Consider the following 23452-nt stretch of genomic DNA (forward strand, 5'->3'; position numbering starts at 1 on the left):
AACACATGAAACTAACATGAGTGGTAAAATGATGTGATGGAAATCTTGTGAACCAGTTAAGTTATGGTGGAGAGGTTTCAAAGGATGTCTTACACAGTTATCAAAGCTCAAGGTAGGAGAGTAAAAACAAATCACACAAATAAACATCTGTTTCTAACTTCACTTTAGTCACAATATAAAAGGCAGTTCAGCTCAGTTTTCTCTTGTGTTTTTAAAACAGCTGATGTCGGCAGGAACATACAGAGCCTTTAATTTTATCAAGCTTTTCCTTCAAGCAAGTAGTTATACCCATCACAGCCTCTTCCTCAAGGTCACACATCCAGCTGAGCATATGTTCTCAATCAACCCCCTGCTTAAAAATCAAGCCATTGTTCCGCTCGCTGGTACTTCAGCAATATAACGGTCTTACAAAATGTCAGTCCTGATCAAAGTTTAATTAACCTTCAGCTTCTGTTTTCTTTTCTTTTCAGACCTTGAACGGCTCAAAGAGCTCAGCTGGCAAGTCAGAAATCCCTGTACGTATCACTGAGATGGTAATTCATCACAAAGATTAGATATTAAATGAAGTCAACGTAATCACTGGAATTAATTAGTATGTGTTTATTTGGATGTAAATTGTGCCTGAACAGCAGCATCAGTATGTCTACACAGATTATGTAATCACCTCATTTACTTTTGGCAGTGATAGCACTGAAGTCGAGCTGGCAGGTGGAGGTTTCTGAGAAAGGCAGCGTACGCCTTTGGCTTCAGACTGAGAGTCTGAGTAACGCTGCCGAACTCCGTCTCATCTTCAACGACCGGGAAATCTCCAGCACTCAGGTAACAACTGCTGCTCAGGTTGTCCTGCTGTTCAGAAAGTTAAGGGTCAGATGATTTCACTACCACTGGCGTTTTGGCCCAGCAGGGGGACATTTCTTGGGCTGCTGACTTCAAGGTTGCTCTATTAGGGTAAAACAACAATTTATATCACCTATATCAGGTAGATGTCCTCACCAGGAAATTAATGCCTGAAAATAAAACACTGTCTTGGGAGTTATGGCCTCAGGGTCGTTTTCATGGATTTGTCCCAGGACTTTAGAGGACATTTGATAAATTCTCACCACTTCAGAGACCTGAAGTGGAAAAGAAGTAAAGTAATATAATTTATTGAGCAGGTGGAGGTTACAAACAGTTGCTAAAGAGCAAGTCTAAAAACTGTATTACATTTTAACACAGCACTAATTACATTACAGGTATTTAATCTTGAGTTAAAGCTGCTATCTATCAGGACACTAAAGTTTTAGGCCAGACATACAATGTTATCTTACCTTACCTTAATTTATCTTAGCAGGCCTTAGCTTTACTTATTTTAGGTTAGCTTATCTTATCTCTTCTTAACTTAGCTTAAGTTAGCTTAGTTTAGCTTATCTTAACTTGACTTATCTTTACAGGCGTTTAGTTTAAGTTTAGCTTAGCTTAATTTAACTTGTCTCATCTTAACTAGTAGCTCATCTTATCTTATTTTTTCTTAGCTTGTCTTATCTTAGCTTGACATAACTTATCTTAGCAGGTCTTAGCGTCGCTTATCTTAACCTACCTCGTTTTATCTCAGCTTGACATATCTTTTATCTTATCTTATCTTGACTTACCTTGTCTCATTTAATCTTATCTTAGCGTAGCTTACCTTGACTTAGCAGATCTTTGCTTAGCTTGTCTTAGTGCGGCTCAACTTATCTCATCTTAGCTTAGCCTGTCTTAGCAGATGTTAGCTTGTTTTGTCTTATTTTTTCTTACCTCAGTGTGCATGCATCTTTGTTTTTCACTCTGAATCCCGAACATCAGTTAGTGTCTTGATCAATAAGGCAGGAAACCGAAGCCAACAGCAAAGATAAAGAGCAGGTGTGCAAGACAGCACGAAGGTCTGGAAGCTGACTTTATTTTAGAAGGTCTGGAAGACAGGAAGACAAGCCTCGGTGAAGGTGCAGAAAGAGCTCACATCACATGCCATTTTTGGTGTGATGCCAAAGAAAGACATAAAACTAGGAAACATTTAGGGCATTTTCTTCAAACAAAGATTATTCAGGGTTGTAAATCAGAAACATGTTGTTATGTCTACTATTAGCTCTCTGTTACTGGATGAAATTGCTTTGCACAAGTTGTTTCCTAAGATTAATAATGTAGTTACTGACTAAATAATGTAATGCTATACCACCAAGGAATAAATGGAAATGGAAGCACAGGGATTTCTGCAGCCATTTTAAACTGCAATTTGAACTCATATGACCTTAAATAAAGAACTGAACGCGAACAAACTTCCTTTGAAGAGAAATGACACCAAACTCAAAATAACCAGTGCTGCTGTGAAGGTTACTAAACCATGAACCGATGTGTCCGCAGAGAGAAAAACAAATACAGTATATTTATTGTGGTGTCACAATCGTCGGCTGTGTTTTGTGCGTCTGTGTTTGCTCGGGTTTGTATGAGGCATGCATCTGCTTTATATTCAGCAGATTTTCATTCATCGCTTGTGTTTCACTTCCATTTATTCCATTATTTTCCAATATCAGAGTTCCATCTGAACAGTACTGATTACGCATTATTTCTAAATGATCACAGCTGAGGTTTGTGAATTCAAAAGCCATTTAGCTGATTAGGACCCTTAGGCTTGCCATACATCACAAATCACATCCACCACTGAGGCCTATCAACATGCAAGGCATACACTTATCCTGATGAACATAAAAGCCATGAAATGAGCTCAGAGGCTGTTTCCTTTGTGTTTCTGTTTGTTTGTGTTTGCATGTGTCAGAAAAAGGAATATTTCATCAACAGCGTGCACATGTTGTTTCAGATACTTTGCATGCTGATTCATAATGTATTCTCCCTGTGTGAGGAGCCATCTATATTGCAGACAGTAAATAGCGGATCTGCCAGTCATTTAGAATAATCTGCGTGCACACTGATGTATGTGTGGCAACGTTTGTTGGCTCTTCTGCAGCATCGTAAGATCAACTTCGACAAGGCCAAAGGACTGGTGGAGATACTGTTTGACCAGCTCTCTCAGGAGGACGAAGGCTCGTACACGGCGCAGATGAGGGATGGCCGAGCCAAGAACCAGTTCACTTTGGTCTTTGTGGATCAAAGTAAGTGACTCAACTACAAAGCTGTCTCGTCACCAGCGTTACAAACGAGGAAAGACAACTGCTAATGTAAAGGAACGCTGCAGAACACAACAGAAAATCAGGAAAATCAGATGTGACACAAAAGACACTTCAAAAATAAATGAAAAACACACAAACTCACTACTCACATAAGTGAAATTAAAATAGGATGTCCAAGCAAAAGAAAGGTACAGTACATCTTAATCATCAAGCATGCAAACACACACATATCTCTAAATTTGTAATGGAGATCATAAAGTGGCGTATCATCTGTGGAGAGAAATTAAGTTGTAGAATATGTAAAACAAAGGCAACCAGACTTGTTTGAGTTTTATTTCAAGAACTGTACACCTAAACTCCTCACTAGTCAGTTACAACTGAAGCAGACTCTTGGATGAGTGGTGAAACATCTTCAAGAAACCTCACACAAGTCCAGTTCTATATGTTTTAGCTTTGGTTACACCATCACCTGGATGTCATTTTCACAGACTTAGGTTTTATGATAGGAGTGGTTCTGCTAGTATACAGAATAATGATAATTGTTGTTCTTGGAATCTCAAAATGGAGGAGGAGGAGGGGGAGAGGGACACACAGCAGTTAACATGCTATACAGTAATAGCACAGAATTGAATGACTAGTAGTACATTTTATCAGATTTGATTGAGAATGAGATGCTGCTTTTCAAAATATAGCAGCAGAATTTTGAGAATGGGTTAATGCTGGCCCTTAGGTGTAAAGATCTATTGCATCTATCTTTCTACAGCTCTTAGAGGATCTTATTTTTGGAGCTTGTTTTACCTGTTCTACCTCTAATCCATGTCTTTTGCTGTATAAACATTCTCCATTTGATTTTATGTTTGAAAACTTTACCATTTTTATTTGTTGCAAAATAGCACGGTGTAGCCAGACTCAGTTCTTATCTCCCTCAAAACATTTGTGAGCATGGATAGTTTGTCTGTCTTCCAGGCTAGCTTCCAGGCTAGCTGCAAAATGCTTGTAGACATTAACATAAGTATTATTCTGTTGCGATGAATTAATAGAGCTACAATTGCCATATAAATGCAACTTCAGCAACCCGTGTTCAACATTCATGAGATATTTTGGTGCTTGATGTTATTTCAGAAACAAGGATATTTTGACAGGTATTTACCTTGCACTCAGTCTGATATAATTTGTGTGTCTGCTAGAGTTCCGTGACACGCTGGCCTTGGCTGAGGCAATTCGTCGCGACCTGCAGAGAAAGTTGGGTGAGAAATCTTCAATCATTATAAACATACAGTAAATGCAACCGAAGCCTGGAGTTAGCATGTTAGTCTAGGCTGTAGAAGCTTGCCTGCGTTTCATCAGTGCATTATATTGTGATCAAGCAATACATCATTGCTTAAACCAAAATAAGTCAAAGCCAAAGGTTTTGCATCTAATAGCTGAAACGGGTTCAGATATTCTTTAATGAACAGATGTTTTGTCTCATTCACACATTTTAAAATGAAAGAGTCGCACAAAGAAAGAATGAAAGGCCGCTTGCTTGCTGTGCTGCTGAACTCTGTTTTAATCACCTGAGCTCTGAGATAAAGAGAGGTTCGTGTGTAGAGGTCAATGTCCTACTGACTGCCTGGCACGCAGACTATCTAACACCAGGTTCACTATTCAAAGTCCATATTAGACTCAAAGGCCACAGAATACATGCAGAATACTACAATGCCACAAGATACCACACAACCCAATGGGATAATGTTTGCTACCTGCATGCTGATTTAAATCATCCCTTAGCTTTGACTTCAGAAACTTTACTGTTTATGACATGATTTCCTTAAATATGTCGATTACTATGCATTGTTTATTCTCAATAAATAACTGTCTGATGGTCACTGGGGTTTCTGTAGCTCAGTAAAGACAGATAATTGTTTGTTCTCTTTCCCAAGGACCCTATTTCCAGGAATTCTTGTCATGGAGTGTTAATGAGGATTGTGAATTGATCATAAAGTGCCAGGTACTTTTTTCCCCGCTACATTTTAGAGAGAAGTATTGTATTTTTATGTTATTTGTTTTACAACTACATAACTAAAAGGATCAAAAAGGATCTCCTCTCTTCTTAAGGTTTGGACTGTTGATTTGAGAGGAGACCTTTCTGTTTTTATGAACTGTCAATCGATTAATTGAGAAAATAATCATCAGATTAATCAATAAAAATAAACTGCAACCCTTTGAAGAATAGTTCAAATGAGCCCCAGTTAGCAAACATACACACAAAATGCATCAGTAACAGCAACTGAACTATCTATAGTATTACCATGACCTGGATCACTGAGGATCATCAGACATTTTCTAGCAAAAGTTTGTTTGTTCTTAAGATAGCCATAAACAACAAGACTTTACAGACAACTGATAGCACAAAATATGTTATAAAATCACTTTAATCTATAATTTCAACATAAAATCCTTAATATATTTTTAAACAACATAGATTACTCATTCATACATCTAAAGAGCTGGTAAAATCCTTTTTTAAAAATGGGCTCAGGTTGGTGTGTAAATTCTTTTTATCTCTCCTCACACAGGTGACAAATACAAACAAGGAGACGTCTTTCAAGTGGTTCAAGGAAGACGTGGAGTTGACACAGGTTGAATATGATCAGTCATCAGGGGTCAGCACACTCAACATCCCACAGGTAGGTCTGGAGCCAACGTGAATCGGCATTCATGAAGTAAAGCGGTATAGAGTGCAAAAATGAGATAGACGCAGTTTGTTAATGTTTGCGGGGCCACGTCTAGTCCTACTTTGAGATTCTTCACCTTGGAAGGTTAACGTGGAGATGCCTGGAAATAAATGATCAACTGTGTTTCATCCAGAGATATCAAATAAGAATAAAAAAGTTAGGAAAATGTTTAATGTTAATGGAGTGGACGATTTTCTGTCAGGTCACAAAGAAAGAGGCTGGTTTGTACAGAGCTGTGGTGTCGGATAAGAGAGGAGAGGACGTCAGTACCCTGCAGTTACTGGATGATGGTGAGACAAGACCTCCTATCATCAAACAATAGCACCCATTTGTTCCTGTGTGCATTTCAGCGGCTACAGATTTTCCATAATGCAACCGAGGCGATTAATGTGTTTTATTTTGTCTGACCTAGTCTCGCTCTCGGTATTATTCGACTTCCGACGACAATATGAAACACCTTCTGAGCATGTAATTGTGTTCTTTATTTACAGAATATGACAAGCTCCTGCGCCAGCTGAGTAAACAGTGTGGTGAGTTACACACATTCAGAAGAGCAACCTTTGTGAAATGTGCCAATGACTCTCTTTTTATATCTGGTGGGGTGTGCTGGTTTGAAGATAATACACCTGGGAGCTGTTGATCAGTTGCTTTGTTGTAAAATATTAATATGTTGAGCCCCATAGATAAGAAACAGTGTTTCTGACGGCTAAGGAAGTGGAGACATATTCAAACTGTGGCCTTTCTACAGCATTGTCAGCCAGCCCACTGAAGATTCAGAGCACCGCTGAAGGTTTCAAGCTCTACTGCTCACTCAAATACTATATAAGCTTCCTGAAGACCAGCTGGCACTTCAAGTGAGTCCACATGCAGAGCACCTCTCTGACCTAACATCCAGCATCTAGCGCCTGCTGCGAGCAAAGAAACTGAATTTAACTCCAATTCTGTGAGAGAACAAGCCAGAGAAAAGTAGAAAAAGGTGTATTTTTTCTGCCTTCTGTGCTGTCTACAGTAGTCACATATTGTTCAAGTCTCAGAGATGGACCAGTGTAAACACTGTAAAAAGACAGGAACATGTACATCATACTGTAGAGCTCCAGCAGGAATGACTGGCTGGGACATGCCCACAGCTGCAGCTAAGGCACATGGACACAAAATCCACATAAATGTGCTCACACAAACAAAACACAGTATATTGATGGACAAGTACATTTACTCAGGTTCATTTACTTAAGTACAGATTTCAGATATGTGTACTTTTTATTCTTTATATGCCCCTTTGTACATCTGCTAAAGGAATTGCATTATTTTACACTTGTGCATTTATTTGACAATTACACTTATTCACTTATGCTTGTTTTCTTGGTTTAAGCAGCTGCTTTTCTATGGCTCTGTTGGTGAAACAAAGTGCTCCGGATAATTGTTGTTTTTCCAGATAATCAATCTGTTATTTGAGAAAATAATCACAGCATGATTAGTTGTCCAGTAAATAGTGAAAATTAGCTCCATGAAAAATCTTGTATTCAGTAGTGTTAATACTAAACAATACTAACAAATTGTTTGGTACTTTCAGTATTATTGTGATATTAGTACTTCCTCCACCACTGTATATGAATGCACTGTGACTCTTCTGCATCTTCTTCTGCCTCTAAAATGCTTATTAAAGTTGAATTTATAGCAGCTTTTGGACACTGAATCATCCTGTATGATTTATGAGTGGCTGAATAAAATACCGCATTTTGGGTGCTGCAGTTAGGATTGTCGGAAACCCATAGGAGATCTTAATGTTCTCAAATATTGATGTATGTACTCATACAATAATAAACATGACATCTAAAATGCTTACAAATAGAGTCAGTCTGTCTCAGAATGACTGAGATAAATATGCAGTGACACAATTGTGTATGTCAGCTAGTCTGTGTTTAGGGAATTTCTTCAGATTGGAAAATAGTGACTCTTAATTGTTTTAAATCATGAATATGAGATACTGATTTGTACTAAATGTTTGCTGAAATACAGAGGGTAACTTGTATCTGGGCCGGCACAGCGGTGTGGTCCATCCATCGGCCGACCGGGCCTTTCTGTGGGGAGTTTGCATGTTCTCCCTGTGTCTGCGTGGGTTCCCTCCGGATACTCCGGTTTCCTCCCACTGTCCAAAAGACATGCTCCTTAGTTCATTGGTGATTCTAAATTGGCCAAAGGTGTGAGTGTGAATGGTGGTGATAGATTAGCCTCCCGTGACCCTCCAGAAGACAGGCAGAAAATGATTGAATGAATTTGTATGTGAAGTTAAGCTGACAGCACCACCTGCTGGAAATTTTAGTATGGACACTGTAAAGGAATTACTGAAAATAACTTGGGACATTATGTTTCATAATCCTGCTTAAAATGAGTGTAATATGATACCAGTCTGAACTACCAGCTTTCTTGTGCAGACTTTCAGAGTGCAAAAACTTGTCAATAATAATGGATTAAAGAGAACTTTGTTTGCCTGTTCACTTTTTCTCTTTGAATGTAACCAATAATAAATTAGGACAAGTAAGCAGTTTAACTCTGTAGACCAGCTGTAGAAAGGCCAGTGCACTGATAAACAACAAAACATGCAACATGCCCTTTTCACTCATGTTCTTGTCGAGGATGTCTCACAAACGGGGTAAGGGTAAGCTAAATCATATAGCATTATAAAAACAGTGTATCTGTGCTCCTTCCCTTGTAGAGAGAAGAGGATTGACCAGGAAGGCCGGACCAAGCCTGGCAGCACCATGCAGAGAGTCTGGATTGAAATCTTGAACCCAACAGAGAGCGATAAGGGCAAATACACCTTGGAGATGTTTGATGGCCACGAGACACACAAACGGATTCTTGAGCTGTCTGGACAAGGTGCATGGAAATTATTGCTTAAAAGTTCTGAACACAATCTCATATTTTGTGTCTCCATTGCTATCATTGTTATATCTTTTAACACGCAGCCTTTGCTGATGCCTTGCTGGAGCACCAGAGACTGAAGTAAGTGCTGCGCCACATGAACTAGATGAGGGATCTAGCATGTCTTGCTGTGTCACTAACAGAAAACACTGAGGAATTAGAGATAACAGACTCTTTTCTTGAAAACTATTCACTGAACCTCTCATCACTGATTTTATTTGCCTGAGACTGTGCAATGTCATAATGGTTTGACCCTTTGTTTTCCCTCAGGCAGCTGGCCATAGCTGAAAAAAGTGAGTCCTGGGTTCTTTGCTGGGTTATGTGAAAAGTTTCCGTCCTTGGCAAACATTAAAAGATTCTGTAGTGGATGTCAACAGAGAACTATTGTTGCTTTTATTGTTTCAGATCGGGCCAAAGTGACGAAGGGTCTTCCTGATGTGGTTGCCATCATGGAGGGCAAGGTATCAACTCTGGTTATAACTGTTTCATTGACACACATCCCCTCTGCTGCCTGTCATTTTATATTTATCGCCACCTCCTCTCCTCAGTCTCTGTGTTTGACGTGCTTCATCGATGGCGAACCAGCCCCAGAGATCTTCTGGCTTCGTAACGACAGGGAGATCCTTAACCAGGATCATTTTACCATCACCAAGCAGCCCAAATGCAGCACCATCACTATCAACATTGTCAGCATGGAAGATTCTGGAAAGTACAGCATCTTCGTACGCAACCAGTACGGTTCGGAAACAGTTGATGTGACTGTAAGCGTTTATAAACGTGGGGAGAAGCCTCCAGCTAATGCAGTGGAGATGGGTTAAACTGCAGTCAGAAACGTATTTTAGACTGAGATTTTAGCCTGTAAATGTGTCTTTATCAAAGGGTAACTTCTGAAAAATTAAATACATTCTGAATGAATTCTCAATTCAGTACAGAATAGTCTGCTACAGCTTTACTTGATCTGATGTGCCCATTAGCTTGTAGTAGCTAATGTAAGCTTATTAGCTTGCTAATATTAGCTACTATAGGAGCTAACATTAGTTACCATAATCAGCTAGTTGTTAGCTCACTTTAACTTACATTAACTAATATTAGTGATCATTGTAGTAACCAGTGTTACCTAAGCCACCAGCTGTAATGTTAGCATTAGCTGGAAAAAATAACTAAACTAAGGTCTGATAGCACTTTTTAAGTAACATTAATGGACAGGTTTGACTTTGACTCTTATCCATTTGTGCTGCAGTTACATTACTTTTATTAATTCAAATGTTTGTGGCAACACAGTCTTGATTTAAGTACTACAAAATCAAGTGCTGCCTGAGTTTTTGTTGAAACATACAGTATGTGTCATTTCTTTGTGCGTGTAGTAAATAAAAGAAATTCCAGCAATTTCTTCTGGCACTTGTCTCTAATGAGCATTATTCAATAAACTTTCTGATCACATACAAAAAAAGCATGGAGAGAAACATACTTTGAGCATGGTTTCGTAATGTGTGATTATAGTATGTCTTTCACTTTAAAAGCAAACAGTTCGTAGTGTCATTAACCCTACTGCTGGGCCTTATTTTGTCAAGCAAAGTCACATTTGGGAGTTTACGTAAGAAAAATGCTGCAGACCTGCATGAAGTTCAGTCAAGGTCCTTTCTCAAATTAAAAGTCTGTACAGAAAATACATGCATAGACTATTTAAGTTTAATGTAGCATGTTCGTCTTTTGGTCCTGCACCCCCCATCTGACCTCAGTGAACCTCAAAGTAAAAAATATGTATATATATTTCTTGTTCATAGCAACCATGGAAAATATTGAATGTAAATTTTACTTCTGGAAAAACACCAATTTTTTGCATGATTTGATGTTAATATATAAAAATGGATGTGGCTTTTGTATCAGTGAAGTTCTGGAACAAAGCTGCCAACATTTTTAATTGAAATTAATCTTTGCTCAAGGTTTCGTCAGACAGGAGTAAATGACCTCCTGGTTGTTCAAACAACGGGGATTAATTCAGAGGAGTTTGTTACTCATTAGACATAGTTCTGGGTCCCCTTTCTCTTTGAGTATAAGAAGGTGTGAGTGCATATTCTCGTCCTCCACATTGTGTTGAGCTTCACACAGCTGTCACAGCCTCCAGCCGCCCTTGGTGAAGTAGAACTCAGACTCTCTCGAAAACATGGACTTCAGTGGAACATGGCAGGTTTATGCTCAGGAGAACTACGAGGAGTTCCTCAGGGCCATGGGTGAGAAAAGGATTTGTCATGTAATGGAAAGAATTTGGTAGCTGACAAGGACATGGTTAACCCCACAATACAACAGTCCTTATTTGTAAATTGTAGTATGCATGAATGAATAAAAACACATGTTTTGTGGACAACAGAGCTCCCTGAAGATGTCATCAAGATGGCCAAGGACATCAAGCCAATTACTGAGATCAAGCAGACTGGCAAAGACTTTGTCATCACCTCCAAGACCCCTGGAAAGTCTGTGACCAACTCTTTTACCATCGGCAAGGAGGCTGAAATCACAACCATGGATGGCAAGAAGCTCAAGGTTACTAATTCTCATTTACCTTTTATTTTCCATGAGTAGTTTTTATTTATAGTTTAAAAATGTCTCTACCCTGTAGATATTGAGAGACAAAATAATATGTTATCCTTACAAAGTGTGCATTCATAATCTGTTAAGCACATGTGTGATATTGTTCTGTTCATTCAACACAGTGCATTGTCAATATGGAAGGTGGTAAACTGGTTTGCAAAACTGGCAAGTTCTGCCACATCCAAGAGCTCAAAGGAGCAGAGATGGTTGAGGTGAGCTACCAGGATACCAGAGTCTTGCACAAGTTAACGTGTCTGAACACCAAACTTTATAATGTACTTTATCTCACTTGTCCCTTTTCAGACTTTGACCATGGGTTCAACAACTCTCACCAGGAAGAGCAAAAAGATGTGAAGTCGGTTGTGAAGAAACTAATGTCTATTTAAATGAAATAAACATGAATTAAAAGTGATGCTTGATAAGTGCGGTTTGTGCTGTCTTACTGTGCAAGTTATTATGAACCAGGCAAACGGTTAACCAAACCTTTAAAGAAGCAAATGTACATTTTCCATGGCTTATAATGAGTGAAAGTGATGAAAGTGTGTGTGTACATTTACGTTGTGGGGACATAAAGGTGTTACTACAGTCAGGACCAAAAATAATCATAAATCATAAAACGTTAAACGTTAATATGAGTTGTTTTTTTTGTTTGTTTTGTTTTTATGTTAATATGAGGTTAGTTTGAATTTACGGTAAGAGAGCGCGTTATGAGCCTGTCTTGAGTGCGCCTGCGTGGCTGTGTGAGCATGCGCAATGCAGAGCGAATACTTTAACCACGTCGCTGGTCAGCCGCAGTCAAGAACCAAGGTTTGGAAAGGATAGCTGCTGTTTGTAATTCACGGCTACCAAATTGTAGCAGCTAGCCGCTTATAAAATGGCGAGATACCTAAGGCCTCCTAATACGTCTCTTTTCGTTCGAAACATCGCCGACGAGTCCAGGTATGTTGTAATTTATAACCCTGCATGGCGAGGCTAGCTTAATGCTAACTCGTTAGCAAACATATCAGTCATCACCAAAATAGCCAACTGACGTCAACGGTACAAGTGACTTCAGACTTCAGAGTATGCTTGTTGTTATATTTTTTAAAATAATGTTGCTCCAGATAATGCTTTACATTCTCCACTAAACACGTTCTCCGTGTAGGGTTTGTAAATACATGCGAAGCTAGGAAGCTAAAAGTGTTAGCGGAAGTTCAAGTCTTCTTCTTCTGGACATAAACAGATAACTAATGTTATGTCCTTAATGCTTTGTTTTATATGAATAACGTGTTGAACTTGCCATGTCTCATTCCCAAAACTTTTCAAAGGTTTCCATGTTATCATTTTAAAAAATAATATATTAATTATAGATATAATATATACAACGTGTTTCGTTTGCTGTCATCTATAACACTAGAAACATATAATGTTGTTAAAATTCTTGCACATTGCACACATTTTATATCCGTTCATGCAGATATGTTTTTGGATTAATGTGAATTTTGAGATTGGTGTGAATGAAATTTTAGTTGTCGCTTGAAACATTAACCACTCCGACTTAACTTATCCCTAACATAAACAATGTTAATTGCTGGAAATGTTAGAAATTTCCACAGTATGTATGGTGTCCAATAAACAATACCATCAACTAGATGAGAGTTGACACTTTGATAGTTTCAACAGGAAACTTTATATTGTAATTTGTGAAAATCTGAAGTGTTAAGGCCATGGCACACCAAGCCAACGGTTGGTTACTTTCTGGTGTCTGGCCATTGGTGAGAGAAATGATCAGTGGAGAACCAGTGGCCAAGAAGTTCAAATGTTACACCATGAAAAGGGGAGATATTAAGAAAGATGCAAGGACACAATGCTTTCCCTTTGCCAGCTTTATCAAGAATTAAGCATATGTACAAATATTTACATATTTACAAAAGAGTTACAAAAATTATTTAAATCCATAAAACATACTGTCATATAACATCAGCTATGCACATTTTACTGCCCTCACAAGTAAAATAAAAACGTATTCTAATCTTCATGTTACATTTCTGTTTTCTTGTTAAAGACAATTACCTCAGTATTTAATACACAAATGCACAATTTTACAATTAACAACACACATAAGCACCGTACAAGTTAAATGTATAACTTATTAGCAACCTTACACTCTGCATGTTTTGCATTTGAACTTAACACAGACGGAAATGCTCACCATTTGTGCAGTTTATACAATTCAGTAAACATATATCACAATTTAAAGAATGTAAATGTTTATTGTGTACCTGAAAAGGGGAGATCATTAAAGTTGCAAGGGCACGATGCTTTCCCTTTAAGTCAGCTTTATCAAGTATAAGCTATGAGGCACCGTGGTCGAGAGCTCCCCCTTCCGGCTTCAGCAGGCATGACTAATCAACCACAGCAGGCTCAACGTGTAGATCAAAGATGAGCTCGGGTAGATTTTTCTAAGATTTCAGTCGTACTTAAATGTTTTTAACCATGTTAACCTTCCTTAAAAGTTTCACCTTTTCACACGAATTTACAAGCTTTTGTACACCTTTTTATAATAAGACTTTTTATCAGTTTAATAAATGAATTGTCTTTCTGGCCATTTGCATTTTCTGATAAACTACCCAATGATCTTAAGGACAAATAAAATCTGTCTGTGACGCAATCAGCATTTTTGTATCTAATCTTTCTTAACTTTCAAATACAGAAATATTTTCACAACAACATGATTCAGGAGAGGCCAGAGGCTCTATATACGTAGTGTGTAGCTCTTCCTTAGCTTGTTGTAACACGCCATTGGGATGTCATTATGGAGCGTGTTTCAACAGATACAGAATTGGAGGGGGAATAAGTGGTTAATTGGATAGTCCTAAAACCAATCAAAGCAACAAAGTATGTGACATTAAGCAATTATTCTCAAAAGATGCCTTGATGTTAATTGTTTGTCCTTTAAAGTTATTTCGCTGCCAGTATCTTTTACAACAGATTCATTAGCTGACTAAAACAGCCATCTAGCCAACCAGGTCTTGGGCTGGGCGTCACGGATGATGTGTATGATTATGTCACTGTTACTCTTTTATCCATCATCACATAAAGCCCACCCAAGTAATTGTATTGGCCCGACAGATTTTTGTCAGAGCATAACATTTCCCAATGGAGCGGATGCAAACCAATTTTTCACCACAAAACATTTGAAGGCAGGGAAATTGGCTTTCAGGCTAGCGCTTCCTAGCTTCCCAGCTCTTATTTACTCTTCTATTTTCCCTTGATTTTGCTTGGGTGCAGAACATTTCTGGCAGCTGACCGTTGGCTGTAGTCTTTGTGGTGTGTTCATGTGCAACTTTAGTCTCAGGCACACATCGGCCTTCATTGCCAGTCGTTTGGTTTGGTGTGTCCTTGCCTTTACAGTAATAGATTTACTCACGTTTTTTTTGGTGTTCATTTTCAGGAAAACTAACAGACCTCTTTCAGGTTTATATGGCTGCAGTGAATGTGTGAAGTTGACAGTGGTTGGCTGTGTTTTCACTTGTACAATTCTTTGAAGTGGATGAGCAATAATCCTTGTCTGCTAATACTGTGCTGGCATCAGCTCCTGTGTATACCTTGCACACTGGGCTTCAGCCAAATTCATACGGCAGCCAGCAAAATAAATGTGCTTATTTCATGACACTTTAGGCCAGAGGATTTGCGACGTGAGTTTGGTCGTTATGGGCCTATTGTAGATGTCTACATTCCACTTGACTTCTATACACGACGGCCGAGAGGATTTGCTTACATTCAATATCCTTTATTCTTTAATTGGAAATGGTGTTTTCACAAAGAGATTGTAAAGTATCAAATTTATCTGTAGTTGGTTCAGTTTCACCTGAAATGTTTTTATTTAGAGATGTACCTTTTATGTTGTGTTTATCCCATTGCATGAGAATGTTTGTGATTTTTTTTTTTTTTTGATTTTTTTTATGTTCTTTGACATCTCTAGCATTATTTCTATTTCTAACCAATATTTCTTCTGTTGTTACCTTAGAATGGTAAAGATACAGTTCTGGAGATCCTGCACCAAAGAAAGTTGAAAGGTGGTTGTAGAGTAGATTGAAGCTAAAGCACCCAGGCGACAAGCGATAGTGGAATTTGGAAAATAAAGAGAGCGAAAGCATGAAGATACAAAGAGGACAAAAAAGAGAGAGCACCCAGACTTCCATTTGTCTACCAAAGGGAGGAAAAGCAAAGTGTTTATTGGGCAAAGACAAGCAGGAAACCTCAAGTTCTTCTGCCAAGACAATAAAGATCAAGCTGAAGGTCAAAGGTCAAGCATGTTAAAGGTAACAAGCCAAACTTTTTGTATCCTACTGAATCTGATCACCATCAATATTTGTCTTGTCTTAACAATCTGAAATCACAAATAGACCTATTGGTTCAGTTTTATGTTTCATAATTGCAGTTGGTTTTCTGAATGACAAATCAGTCAAATATTATTAGTAGTAGTAATTGTAACTGAAATAACTAATCTAGTAGCTGTGTGTGTTTTCTTTTGGAGCCGTCAACCTATGCCATAGATTTTTTATTTTGTTGTTGTGCATGTGTGCTGCTGTATGTACCAGATTTCCAAATTCCAAAATTAATAGCCTTAACAGTCCAGCATGTTTGAAGATGTCCGGGATGCAGAAGACGCTCTCCACAACTTGGACCGTAAATGGGTTTGTGGACGCCAGATTGAGATCCAGTTTGCCCAGGGAGACCGCAAGAGTAGGAACAGTTGATATGGTTATTTAATCATAACTACCATTTATTTAAAAAATGATGTTTGATGTTTCAATTTGTTTGTTAAGCCCCTAACCAGATGAAGACCAAGGAGCGCCATTCCCCTCGAAGTTTCTCTCGCTACGACGATGATCGGGATGGCCGCCGAAGACGCTCACGAAGCCGCAGTTACGATCGCCGCAGATCTCGGAGCCCTTCGTTCGAGCGCCATCCTCGGAGATCTGAGAGCCCTCGAGAGTGAGTGGTTGGAAACCTTTTTAATTCAGTCATCAATTTAGAGACATTCAGTAATATGCAGTGTGTGTAGAAATTAGGAGTGTATGTTGTGTTAAAAAAAATAAGTTGATATGGAATAATTTCCATCCCCAGCATTAATTTCATGAAGTTGTGACAGGCCTTTGACTTGAATACTCATGTTCATTCTTCTTACCCAGTAGACAGAAAGAAAGAGCAAGAACAAATCTAGGTAGATGAAAGCTAAAATGACTTGGTCTAATTGTTACATTACTGAAGTGCGGTTTATGTCTCTGCGGGACTAGACGCCGTAACCTACGCATGTAGCCTTTAAACTTGTGCGGCCATCAGTCTGGCTCGCTCTGTAAAAACGCCACCCAGACGCTAGTCGTGTCTGTGTCTTCTTGCCAGTCAGGTTACGTTTTGTTTCTACTTCCTGCTTGCTTTCAACAATGGCAACTTAAACTTTCAATGAGTCATACAAATTAACCTCCTCAGTTAACCTTTCCTCGATGTTTCAGCTTTATTCATCCAAAACAATCAAAACGGAAATTATGGAGAAGCAGCCGGAAATACTAAAGCAGAAACACGCCACTGCCAAGTGGACCAATCACAGCTCTTGTGCTCTGTGTCGCCACAACGCATAGTTACATTTCTGGGAAGGTGCACGTCAGGCTAGGGCGTTTGGGTCTGGACTGTCGCCATAGCTACGGCATCAAATTGACAGAGAAGCATAAATAGCCTGTTACTCAGTTGAAAAAACGGCTTAAATGCAACTCACTGGCCTGTTCCACTTGATATAAACTTGTCGTTTCCTTTACAGCTCTCGGCCCTACAGCCGGCATAGACGGAGCAGAAGCCATGAAAATGACAAGTAGGTACATTACAAAATTCCAATAATAGTAATGTATACTCTGAGCATTAATTATGTTAATTCCTCCAGGTACAAAGGTCCTGCCCGTGACCACCACAGGACACACCATGAACCAGGCACACATAGCCGCTCTGTTTCCCACTCCCCCTCACCATCCAGAGCGAGGCCCAAAGGCAAAAAGAGCCAGTCCAGGTCTCACAGCCCCACAGAAGACTTCCACCCAACCTCTAGCTCCCAGAAACAGTCTGTAGGGAGATCTCCATCACGCTCCTACTCTAGATCCATGTCTCGGTCACGCTCTCGCTCCAGGTCTTGGGCTGGACGTAAGTCTGGGGGCCACTGACTCACTGGTACTCCAAAGCCGTTTGTGTTTACGTTTAACATTCAACTATGATAACTTGAGTGTTTTGCTCTCTGCTTGCATTTGTTCATGTAGTTATGGAGGAATGTGTTGCTAAAGGAACAGAGAAGCAGGAGCCAGGGATTTGACAGTTGAGTCCTGTTTAGTTTTTTGTACATGTGTAATGTGGGGTCCTGAGGGTGGGGAAAAAATGTAGCTTTGGCTTTGCCAATGACAACTTTTGTACATGAGCTAGCAATATTTACAATCAAATTGTCCAAGTCACCCGTCTCAGTTTAGTTCTATTGTGTATTATATAATCATGATTAAAATTTACCAGTATTTACTAACTGGCCCTATACGCCAGGCAGTGAATGTAGTAGTTGGTACCTGACGTGGTGACCAGTATTTTGTTATGTACAATATTATGTACAAGATTTGTTTCCCTGTACTTTGTTCAGTGAGCGACTAAAGTCTACGTGTACCTATCCAAATCCTTGAACAGTTTTACTGGGTATTTTACCACATCAATAAAGGAGTACATTCTTGCCATGTACTTATTTTTTAAATGAGCACCCAAGTTGTGTTGTGACAAGACAACTGAAAATAAAAGAAAGAACATTGAGTCTTTACACAAAAGTAGGGGGGAAGGGAAAGGGGATTTATTTTTTTTTTGTAAAACTTTGTCATCAATTCACAGTGCATTCTTTTACATTATATTTTTTTAAACACCAATTGATACCAATCTTTAACGGGGCACATTTCAGCTTATTCTGTGACATCGCATCAGGGGGACAAATTAACAGCCAATTCAAGTTTCAAATTTAGGGTATGGAGACATTGCCATGCATGAGTCAATCTGGGCAAGAAAAAAAAAATCTTTAAACAAGAGAAGGCAGTACTTAAACAGTATGGAGCCTAATTCAGTTGTCAGCTGGCGGAAGAACAGCAGAGAACTGAAAGTGGCTCAGATAAATCTTTTGGTCAATTTTTGGAACAGCATCCTAATGAAAATAGTGTCCGCGTGGATTTCAACTTAGGCACAAAGTTTGTCAACTTAAGATCAAAAGCGCCACGCTTACATACTGTAAGCACATTCAGAACTCATACATATGCAAGTCTCCTAGAATCCAATGTTGCAGTTTTACTTAATTTGCACTTAGCATCTTTCACCCTACACTGCTGAATACAAAACAATAAAAAACATGTGCAAGATCTCTGGAAAGACAGTGCAGGGGTACTGACAAATGCTATAGGCAGATTTTTTTTAACAAAAATAATCTTCAGTATTGAAGTCAAGACACGTCCTTAGCATGTCTTATACATTCAGTGTTATTACTAAAAATACTTTTGTCAGACAGGCCTCAAACTTGGCCTGTAAATGTACATATGCTACAAGAACTTTATACATTTCATTATTTACATGGCTCTTGAACACACTAACAAGGTCTCATATTCTGTTTTGTCATCTTTACGCTGGCAACTCCAATTCTGCAAAGGGAAAGCAAAGAGCCTCGATAGAGGATTGAGTCACTAAAATAGATAGTCAATTGCGCCTCCATTCAATAGCATCCTGATCTGTAACTTATTAAAAAATGATTGCAGTGCAAGAGGGTAAACAATAGGAAGAGGCAAGAGACAGCAAGTGTCTGCTGATTATGGGATGGTCAACCACTGAGACCTATTTTGTAAACAAACACCAGCCTCCTGTCTCATGCTCCTTGTGCCACATCATTTCAGAAACCTTCCTCAGCCCTGCCTTACCTTGTGCACAAATGCAAGCAGCCAACAGGACCATGTCATATGACTTGGAAAGTGAGACCACATTCAAGCCATGGCCCTCTTCCGCATGTTGAAGCTGCAGCACTGTTCTGAGGAGGCAGAGACTGGGGAGCAGCATTGCTTTACAACAGACAAGGTGACACAAGGAGCTTTAACACGTTCACCACTCAGGCTGGCAAGGTTTAAGTGGCAGTAGCAACAGTGCCAACAGCACTGAGGATGAGAGGAAAAAAAAAAAAAACAGCATTGCTTTGGTTACAAACATTTCATCTTTCAACCAAACAAAAAAGGATTTGTACAAAATAATGCTATGATAGAGTGTTGCAAACCTTATACACACACAACTCCTATAGTGCATGTGCGCACAGCGCAATAAAAAAAGGGTACAGGAGTTGGTGGTTAAAGGCTTGTGTGCCATGGTCTCTTTTTACTCTTTGTTTGAGGTTATACCTTTGACATGTAATTACCAACTACAGTTCAATATCTCGACTAAAATAGCTTTTTTCCCTGCAGAATTGCAGTCGAGTGTCTTCTCCATCCCAAACAAGGAATGTGATATACAAGAAAAATAAGGTGGCCCTTGTCGAAAATGCTACAAACGTGAAATTGCTTTAGCACCTGAAACTTCAGAGGTGACTCAGGAAAAAAAGAAATCACCTTCAAAATCCATGAAAATGAAAAGGCATGTCTGTCCAAAGAAATGGACTATAAAAGTGATGGGAATTTACCTGACCTATAAACCCTTGTTTGGGAGAAAAGCACACTCAATCTGCATTGACAGCCAACACTAAAAAGAACAAAACAAAATAAAAGGATATCCAGTTTGTCATGAAATCACGGAATCTGACTCCTAAGGCACCATCAACCAGCAAGGCTGTAAGGCTGTAATGTTTTTAAAACACTGGTCTTAAAAATGGTTTAATATCAACAGCAAAGAATTGCTGCAAATACTCAACCTTCCAAGTGATCGGCTTAAAAAGGTATATAAACAAAAAATTACAGCAATAAAGCGTTCCTGGTAGGTGGGTACCTCAAGGGAGTCCCAGTCCATACGTTGGCTTTCTTTAAACAAAATCAAGTGCAGGTGTCCCTCTCAGGCCTGCACCTTCAGGAGACTCTTGAGCTGGAAAGCCATCATCTCCCTGTTGTCACAGGAACCTATTGGGAAAGACACCCAGTGACTGGGGGGTTTGGGCAACACGCTGGGCGAGGGTGGCTCGCTGAACTTGGGCCCAGCATAGCTCGGGCTGCCCTGTGTTGCCAGGAGCGTGTTGAGGTGAGACACTGCACCCTCCCAGTTCTGATCATAGTTGGTGGCAAAACGCACAGAAGCATTTTTCTCTGCAGACGCGGCCTGCCGCGCCTCTGGAGACCTAAGGTAGGCAGCACCTTTGTCGCTCCGGCGGTGGCCATGGTGATGAAGGCCCCCTGCCCCTCCTGCAGATGCTATTGCTCCGTTCTGGTCGCGGCTTCTCTGCTTGGCCCTGCCTAGGTTCTTCTTGGGCAAAGGGCGCTCAGGGTGGGAAACTGGAATGTTGTATCTTTCTCCACCTCCCATACTGCTGCCGCACTACGTGTCACCTACAGGACAACAAACCCATTATTATTATTATTATCAGTAGTATTATTATTTTTATTATTATTTTTATTATTATTATCATTATTATCAGTATTAGTATTATTAAGTAGTACTATTATTATTCGGGTGAAATTTATGTAACTGACATGGTGAATTGCCCGTTGTACGTGCACGTATCCGCTGTACGAGCACCACCGCTCAGTGAAAACAAGTACAATGGCTACGTGCAGAAACACCAGACAGCCAGGCCTGCAGCGCCCCTCCCCCACACAGTCGAGAGCAAAACAGCTCCAGCTCCAGCTCACCTCTTTGTTGTGAGAAAGTTGATGTTGAAGCAGAGATCTCTCTTCAGTCTTTCACCTCCAACCGGGCCCCAGGTCCTCGAAGTAGTTTTCTGTCTACTTCTCGCTGCACTTTTGTGTCCAGCAAGATCTGAGGTTTTCATGTGCCAATGAGCGTTGTTTTCTCGCGGAACCGAGCTGAACATCAATTCACCTCGGCACACGATGCTCGAAGTCGGGGATCTTCGGGAAGGGGGAAAAAAAATCTCTGTTAGGCTTGCTTTAAAGTGTTTTAAACGCTCTGTCGTCGAGTAACAAAATATGACGCAGACTGCGTCATCACAGAAATGAACAATAGACAAATAGTCGTTACTTATCCTCTCTTTCAAGGCGTTTATTCGCATTATTTTTTGAAATAAAAAGTATATATGGACTGGATTAAGTGCGTCATGCTTATCCCACTTTTGTTTGGGTTTATGCGCAAGCCCCATTGTCCCGCTTTGGTGCCCTAAGGTCTCCAAATAAAAACTGTGTTGCATCAAAAATAACGATTTAGAACGTATTGAATAATAAACACCACTACTGTCGAAAAATTACGCATTTCCGACCTAGAAAACTCTAATTTGGCACCGAACCAAAACAAAGAAACTCAAGTCAATATGGCGACGAGGCAAACAACTGCTTCTCTTACCGACTTCTTCAGGCTTGGTTGTTGAAGCCCTTCGTCAGAAAAAAATACATATATATGGTTAGCCTCTGAAATCCTGCTGCGGACTAGGTAGGAAGCACAGCGAGCTATATTTCCTACACAAATCCGTCACCTTCGAAGCTTGCGTGATGTTAAAACGAAGTGGCCGAGAATGCGCCACTTCCCCTCTTCCGAATCTGAGTTGCAACAAAATGGACCCCACAGCGGAGATATGTAGTCCATTCTAACCCAGATCTAACCAATCAGGTGCCGAGTGCGGAGTGATCGACCTATCAGCGAAGGGGTAGGCAGACGCATTGACGCCTGTTGCCAGACTGGTGACGTCAATCACTGATCCTCCTCTCATGTCCTTTGTTGGAGCTCGGGTATTTCCTGAGAGAAGTGAGAAAATAACACAAAACTACCCATTTTCCATTGGCAGAACTTCACTGTTTCATGCTGTGCTGTGCAGGAAATGACTCCATTGTTACATAAAACGTCGCATGAAGATTTAATGTAACAAGCGATGTAGTTCATGGTTATGTAATTCCTACAGCTACGCTGATTCAACAAAGTAAACACGTCCTCAGTTTGGGTTTTCTTCAACAGGAAACGTTTTGGGGGGTTTTTTTTGGTTGTTTTTTTTTTTTTTTGGTTTCATCAGTTCCTGCTTCGGTTGGTGAAACCTGTTGTGCTGCTTCGAAACAGCTGCAACAGGCTGTAATAACACACAGCAGCTCTTGTCTGTGGGCTACCCATCCCCCCATCTCAGCTGTCCTGCTGATAAAACAAAACAAAGCAATTTAGCCCCGTTTGACTGGTGGAAGAGTCCTGACACGACATGTTTTAGATTAGATTAGATTCAACTTTATTGTCATTACACATGTACAGGTGCAGAGCAACGAAATGCAGTGATCGATCTATATATATATGATCAAGTATTTGTGGGATGATCCACAGAGGCTCCTTCCCTCCACCCATAGGACCCAAACGCCCCCCACTAGCAACATTATGTTGCCAGACACCACAGAACACCCTCAGAGGGCCCATGTCCATTCTCTGATGAGTCACAACTGTTTTGGAGTCACAAGGGAGACCTAATGTCCTCATTTAGTGTGTCAGCTTGAAGACAAAGTCCTAACTCAGAGATGTAAAACTGCACCATTTAAACACTGTATTGTCATAAATCTGTAGCAACATATGGACAAGTCATTTGAGGTTGTTAACTTGAATCTTCCTTCCCCCGATGTTTTGGTTGAATTAACCAAGAGTCACTGGACCACTGAGAACAAACACTTGTAAAAGCACAATATGGCATTGCTTAATTTAAAATAAATAAATAAATTTAAGCAATTTTAGAAAGTAGAATGGTTGAAAATTGGCTGAATCTGGGTTTGGATCACTTTAAAAACAAATAAATTGTCAAGTTGACCTACGTCACTGTGTTGTTTTGCTTTTATTATTTGAACAGTATCCTACTGTATTGTATCCTACATTGTCATAATTAGAAATAGAGTTAGCTTTATTCGGCCATGTATGCACACACGTACAAGGAATTTGACT

General features: G+C 39.7%; 4 protein-coding genes across 6 annotated transcripts in view; 3 read left to right on the forward strand and 1 right to left on the reverse strand.

The window, feature by feature from the left end:
* The window catches only part of myom3 (myomesin 3), a gene marked incomplete at its 5' end in the record, with an annotated part of 48391 nt that extends 37941 nt beyond the window's left edge, over positions 1-10450 (forward strand). Inside the window, 14 exons of the mRNA XM_084557055.1 lie at positions 471-515; positions 683-819; positions 2978-3122; positions 4328-4387; positions 5063-5130; positions 5699-5809; positions 6060-6147; positions 6349-6387; positions 6606-6711; positions 8571-8734; positions 8824-8860; positions 9050-9072; positions 9185-9240; positions 9328-10450. Of these exons, the coding sequence (XP_084413181.1) occupies positions 471-515; positions 683-819; positions 2978-3122; positions 4328-4387; positions 5063-5130; positions 5699-5809; positions 6060-6147; positions 6349-6387; positions 6606-6711; positions 8571-8734; positions 8824-8860; positions 9050-9072; positions 9185-9240; positions 9328-9597 (1349 nt within the window). The 3' untranslated portion in view covers positions 9598-10450. The remainder of the gene's footprint in view (positions 1-470; positions 516-682; positions 820-2977; positions 3123-4327; positions 4388-5062; positions 5131-5698; positions 5810-6059; positions 6148-6348; positions 6388-6605; positions 6712-8570; positions 8735-8823; positions 8861-9049; positions 9073-9184; positions 9241-9327) is intronic.
* Positions 10451-10709: 259 nt separating this feature from the next.
* On the forward strand, positions 10710-11722 carry fabp10a (fatty acid binding protein 10a, liver basic; the record flags this gene model as incomplete). The annotated part of the gene is made up of 4 exons (XM_084557829.1): positions 10710-11010; positions 11148-11320; positions 11491-11601; positions 11672-11722. The coding sequence occupies exons 1-4, from the start codon at positions 10944-10946 to the stop codon at positions 11720-11722; spliced, it is 402 nt and encodes a 133-aa protein (XP_084413955.1). The 5' UTR covers positions 10710-10943.
* A 305-nt stretch (positions 11723-12027) lies between these two features.
* srsf10a (serine and arginine rich splicing factor 10a) lies at positions 12028-18128 on the forward strand. Of its 3 annotated transcripts, none has more exons than XM_084557276.1 (6): positions 12028-12307; positions 15029-15133; positions 15993-16096; positions 16180-16348; positions 17169-17219; positions 17289-18128. In XM_084557276.1, the coding sequence occupies exons 1-6, from the start codon at positions 12243-12245 to the stop codon at positions 17560-17562; spliced, it is 768 nt and encodes a 255-aa protein (XP_084413402.1). In that variant the 5' UTR covers positions 12028-12242; the 3' UTR covers positions 17563-18128. The 3 variants fall into 3 exon arrangements, with proteins under 3 accessions (XP_084413402.1, XP_084413403.1, XP_084413404.1); XM_084557277.1 differs by lacking the exon at positions 15029-15133 and adding an exon at positions 15378-15691 and having other exon boundaries at positions 12176-12307; positions 16001-16096; XM_084557278.1 differs by lacking the exons at positions 12028-12307; positions 15029-15133 and adding an exon at positions 15656-15672 and having other exon boundaries at positions 15990-16096.
* Positions 18129-18199: 71 nt separating this feature from the next.
* pnrc2 (proline-rich nuclear receptor coactivator 2) lies at positions 18200-22109 on the reverse strand. Its single transcript, XM_084557279.1, has 3 exons — positions 21893-22109; positions 21226-21444; positions 18200-20922 (listed from the first exon to the last, which is right to left on the reverse strand). Exon 3 carries the CDS (start codon positions 20897-20899, stop codon positions 20435-20437), a length of 465 nt encoding a protein of 154 aa, XP_084413405.1. The 5' UTR covers positions 20900-20922; positions 21226-21444; positions 21893-22109; the 3' UTR covers positions 18200-20434.
* Positions 22110-23452: the final 1343 nt, after the last annotated feature.

This window comes from Chelon labrosus (genome assembly GCF_963514085.1).
Source record: "Chelon labrosus genome assembly, chromosome: 12".
NCBI lineage: Eukaryota > Metazoa > Chordata > Actinopteri > Mugiliformes > Mugilidae > Chelon > Chelon labrosus.

Excerpts from the sequence above, each read along its gene's own strand:
- pnrc2 (XM_084557279.1), bottom strand. The coding sequence starts at position 20,899 with ATGGGAGGTGGAGAAAGATACAACATTCCAGTTTCCCACCCTGAGCGC.
- srsf10a (XM_084557276.1), top strand. The coding sequence starts at position 12,243 with ATGGCGAGATACCTAAGGCCTCCTAATACGTCTCTTTTCGTTCGAAAC. Across the intron at positions 16,097-16,179 it reads TGCCCAGGGAGACCGCAAGA|CCCCTAACCAGATGAAGACC; the intron begins GTAGGAACAGTT and ends TTGTTTGTTAAG. Across the intron at positions 16,349-17,168 it reads AGATCTGAGAGCCCTCGAGA|CTCTCGGCCCTACAGCCGGC; the intron begins GTGAGTGGTTGG and ends TTTCCTTTACAG.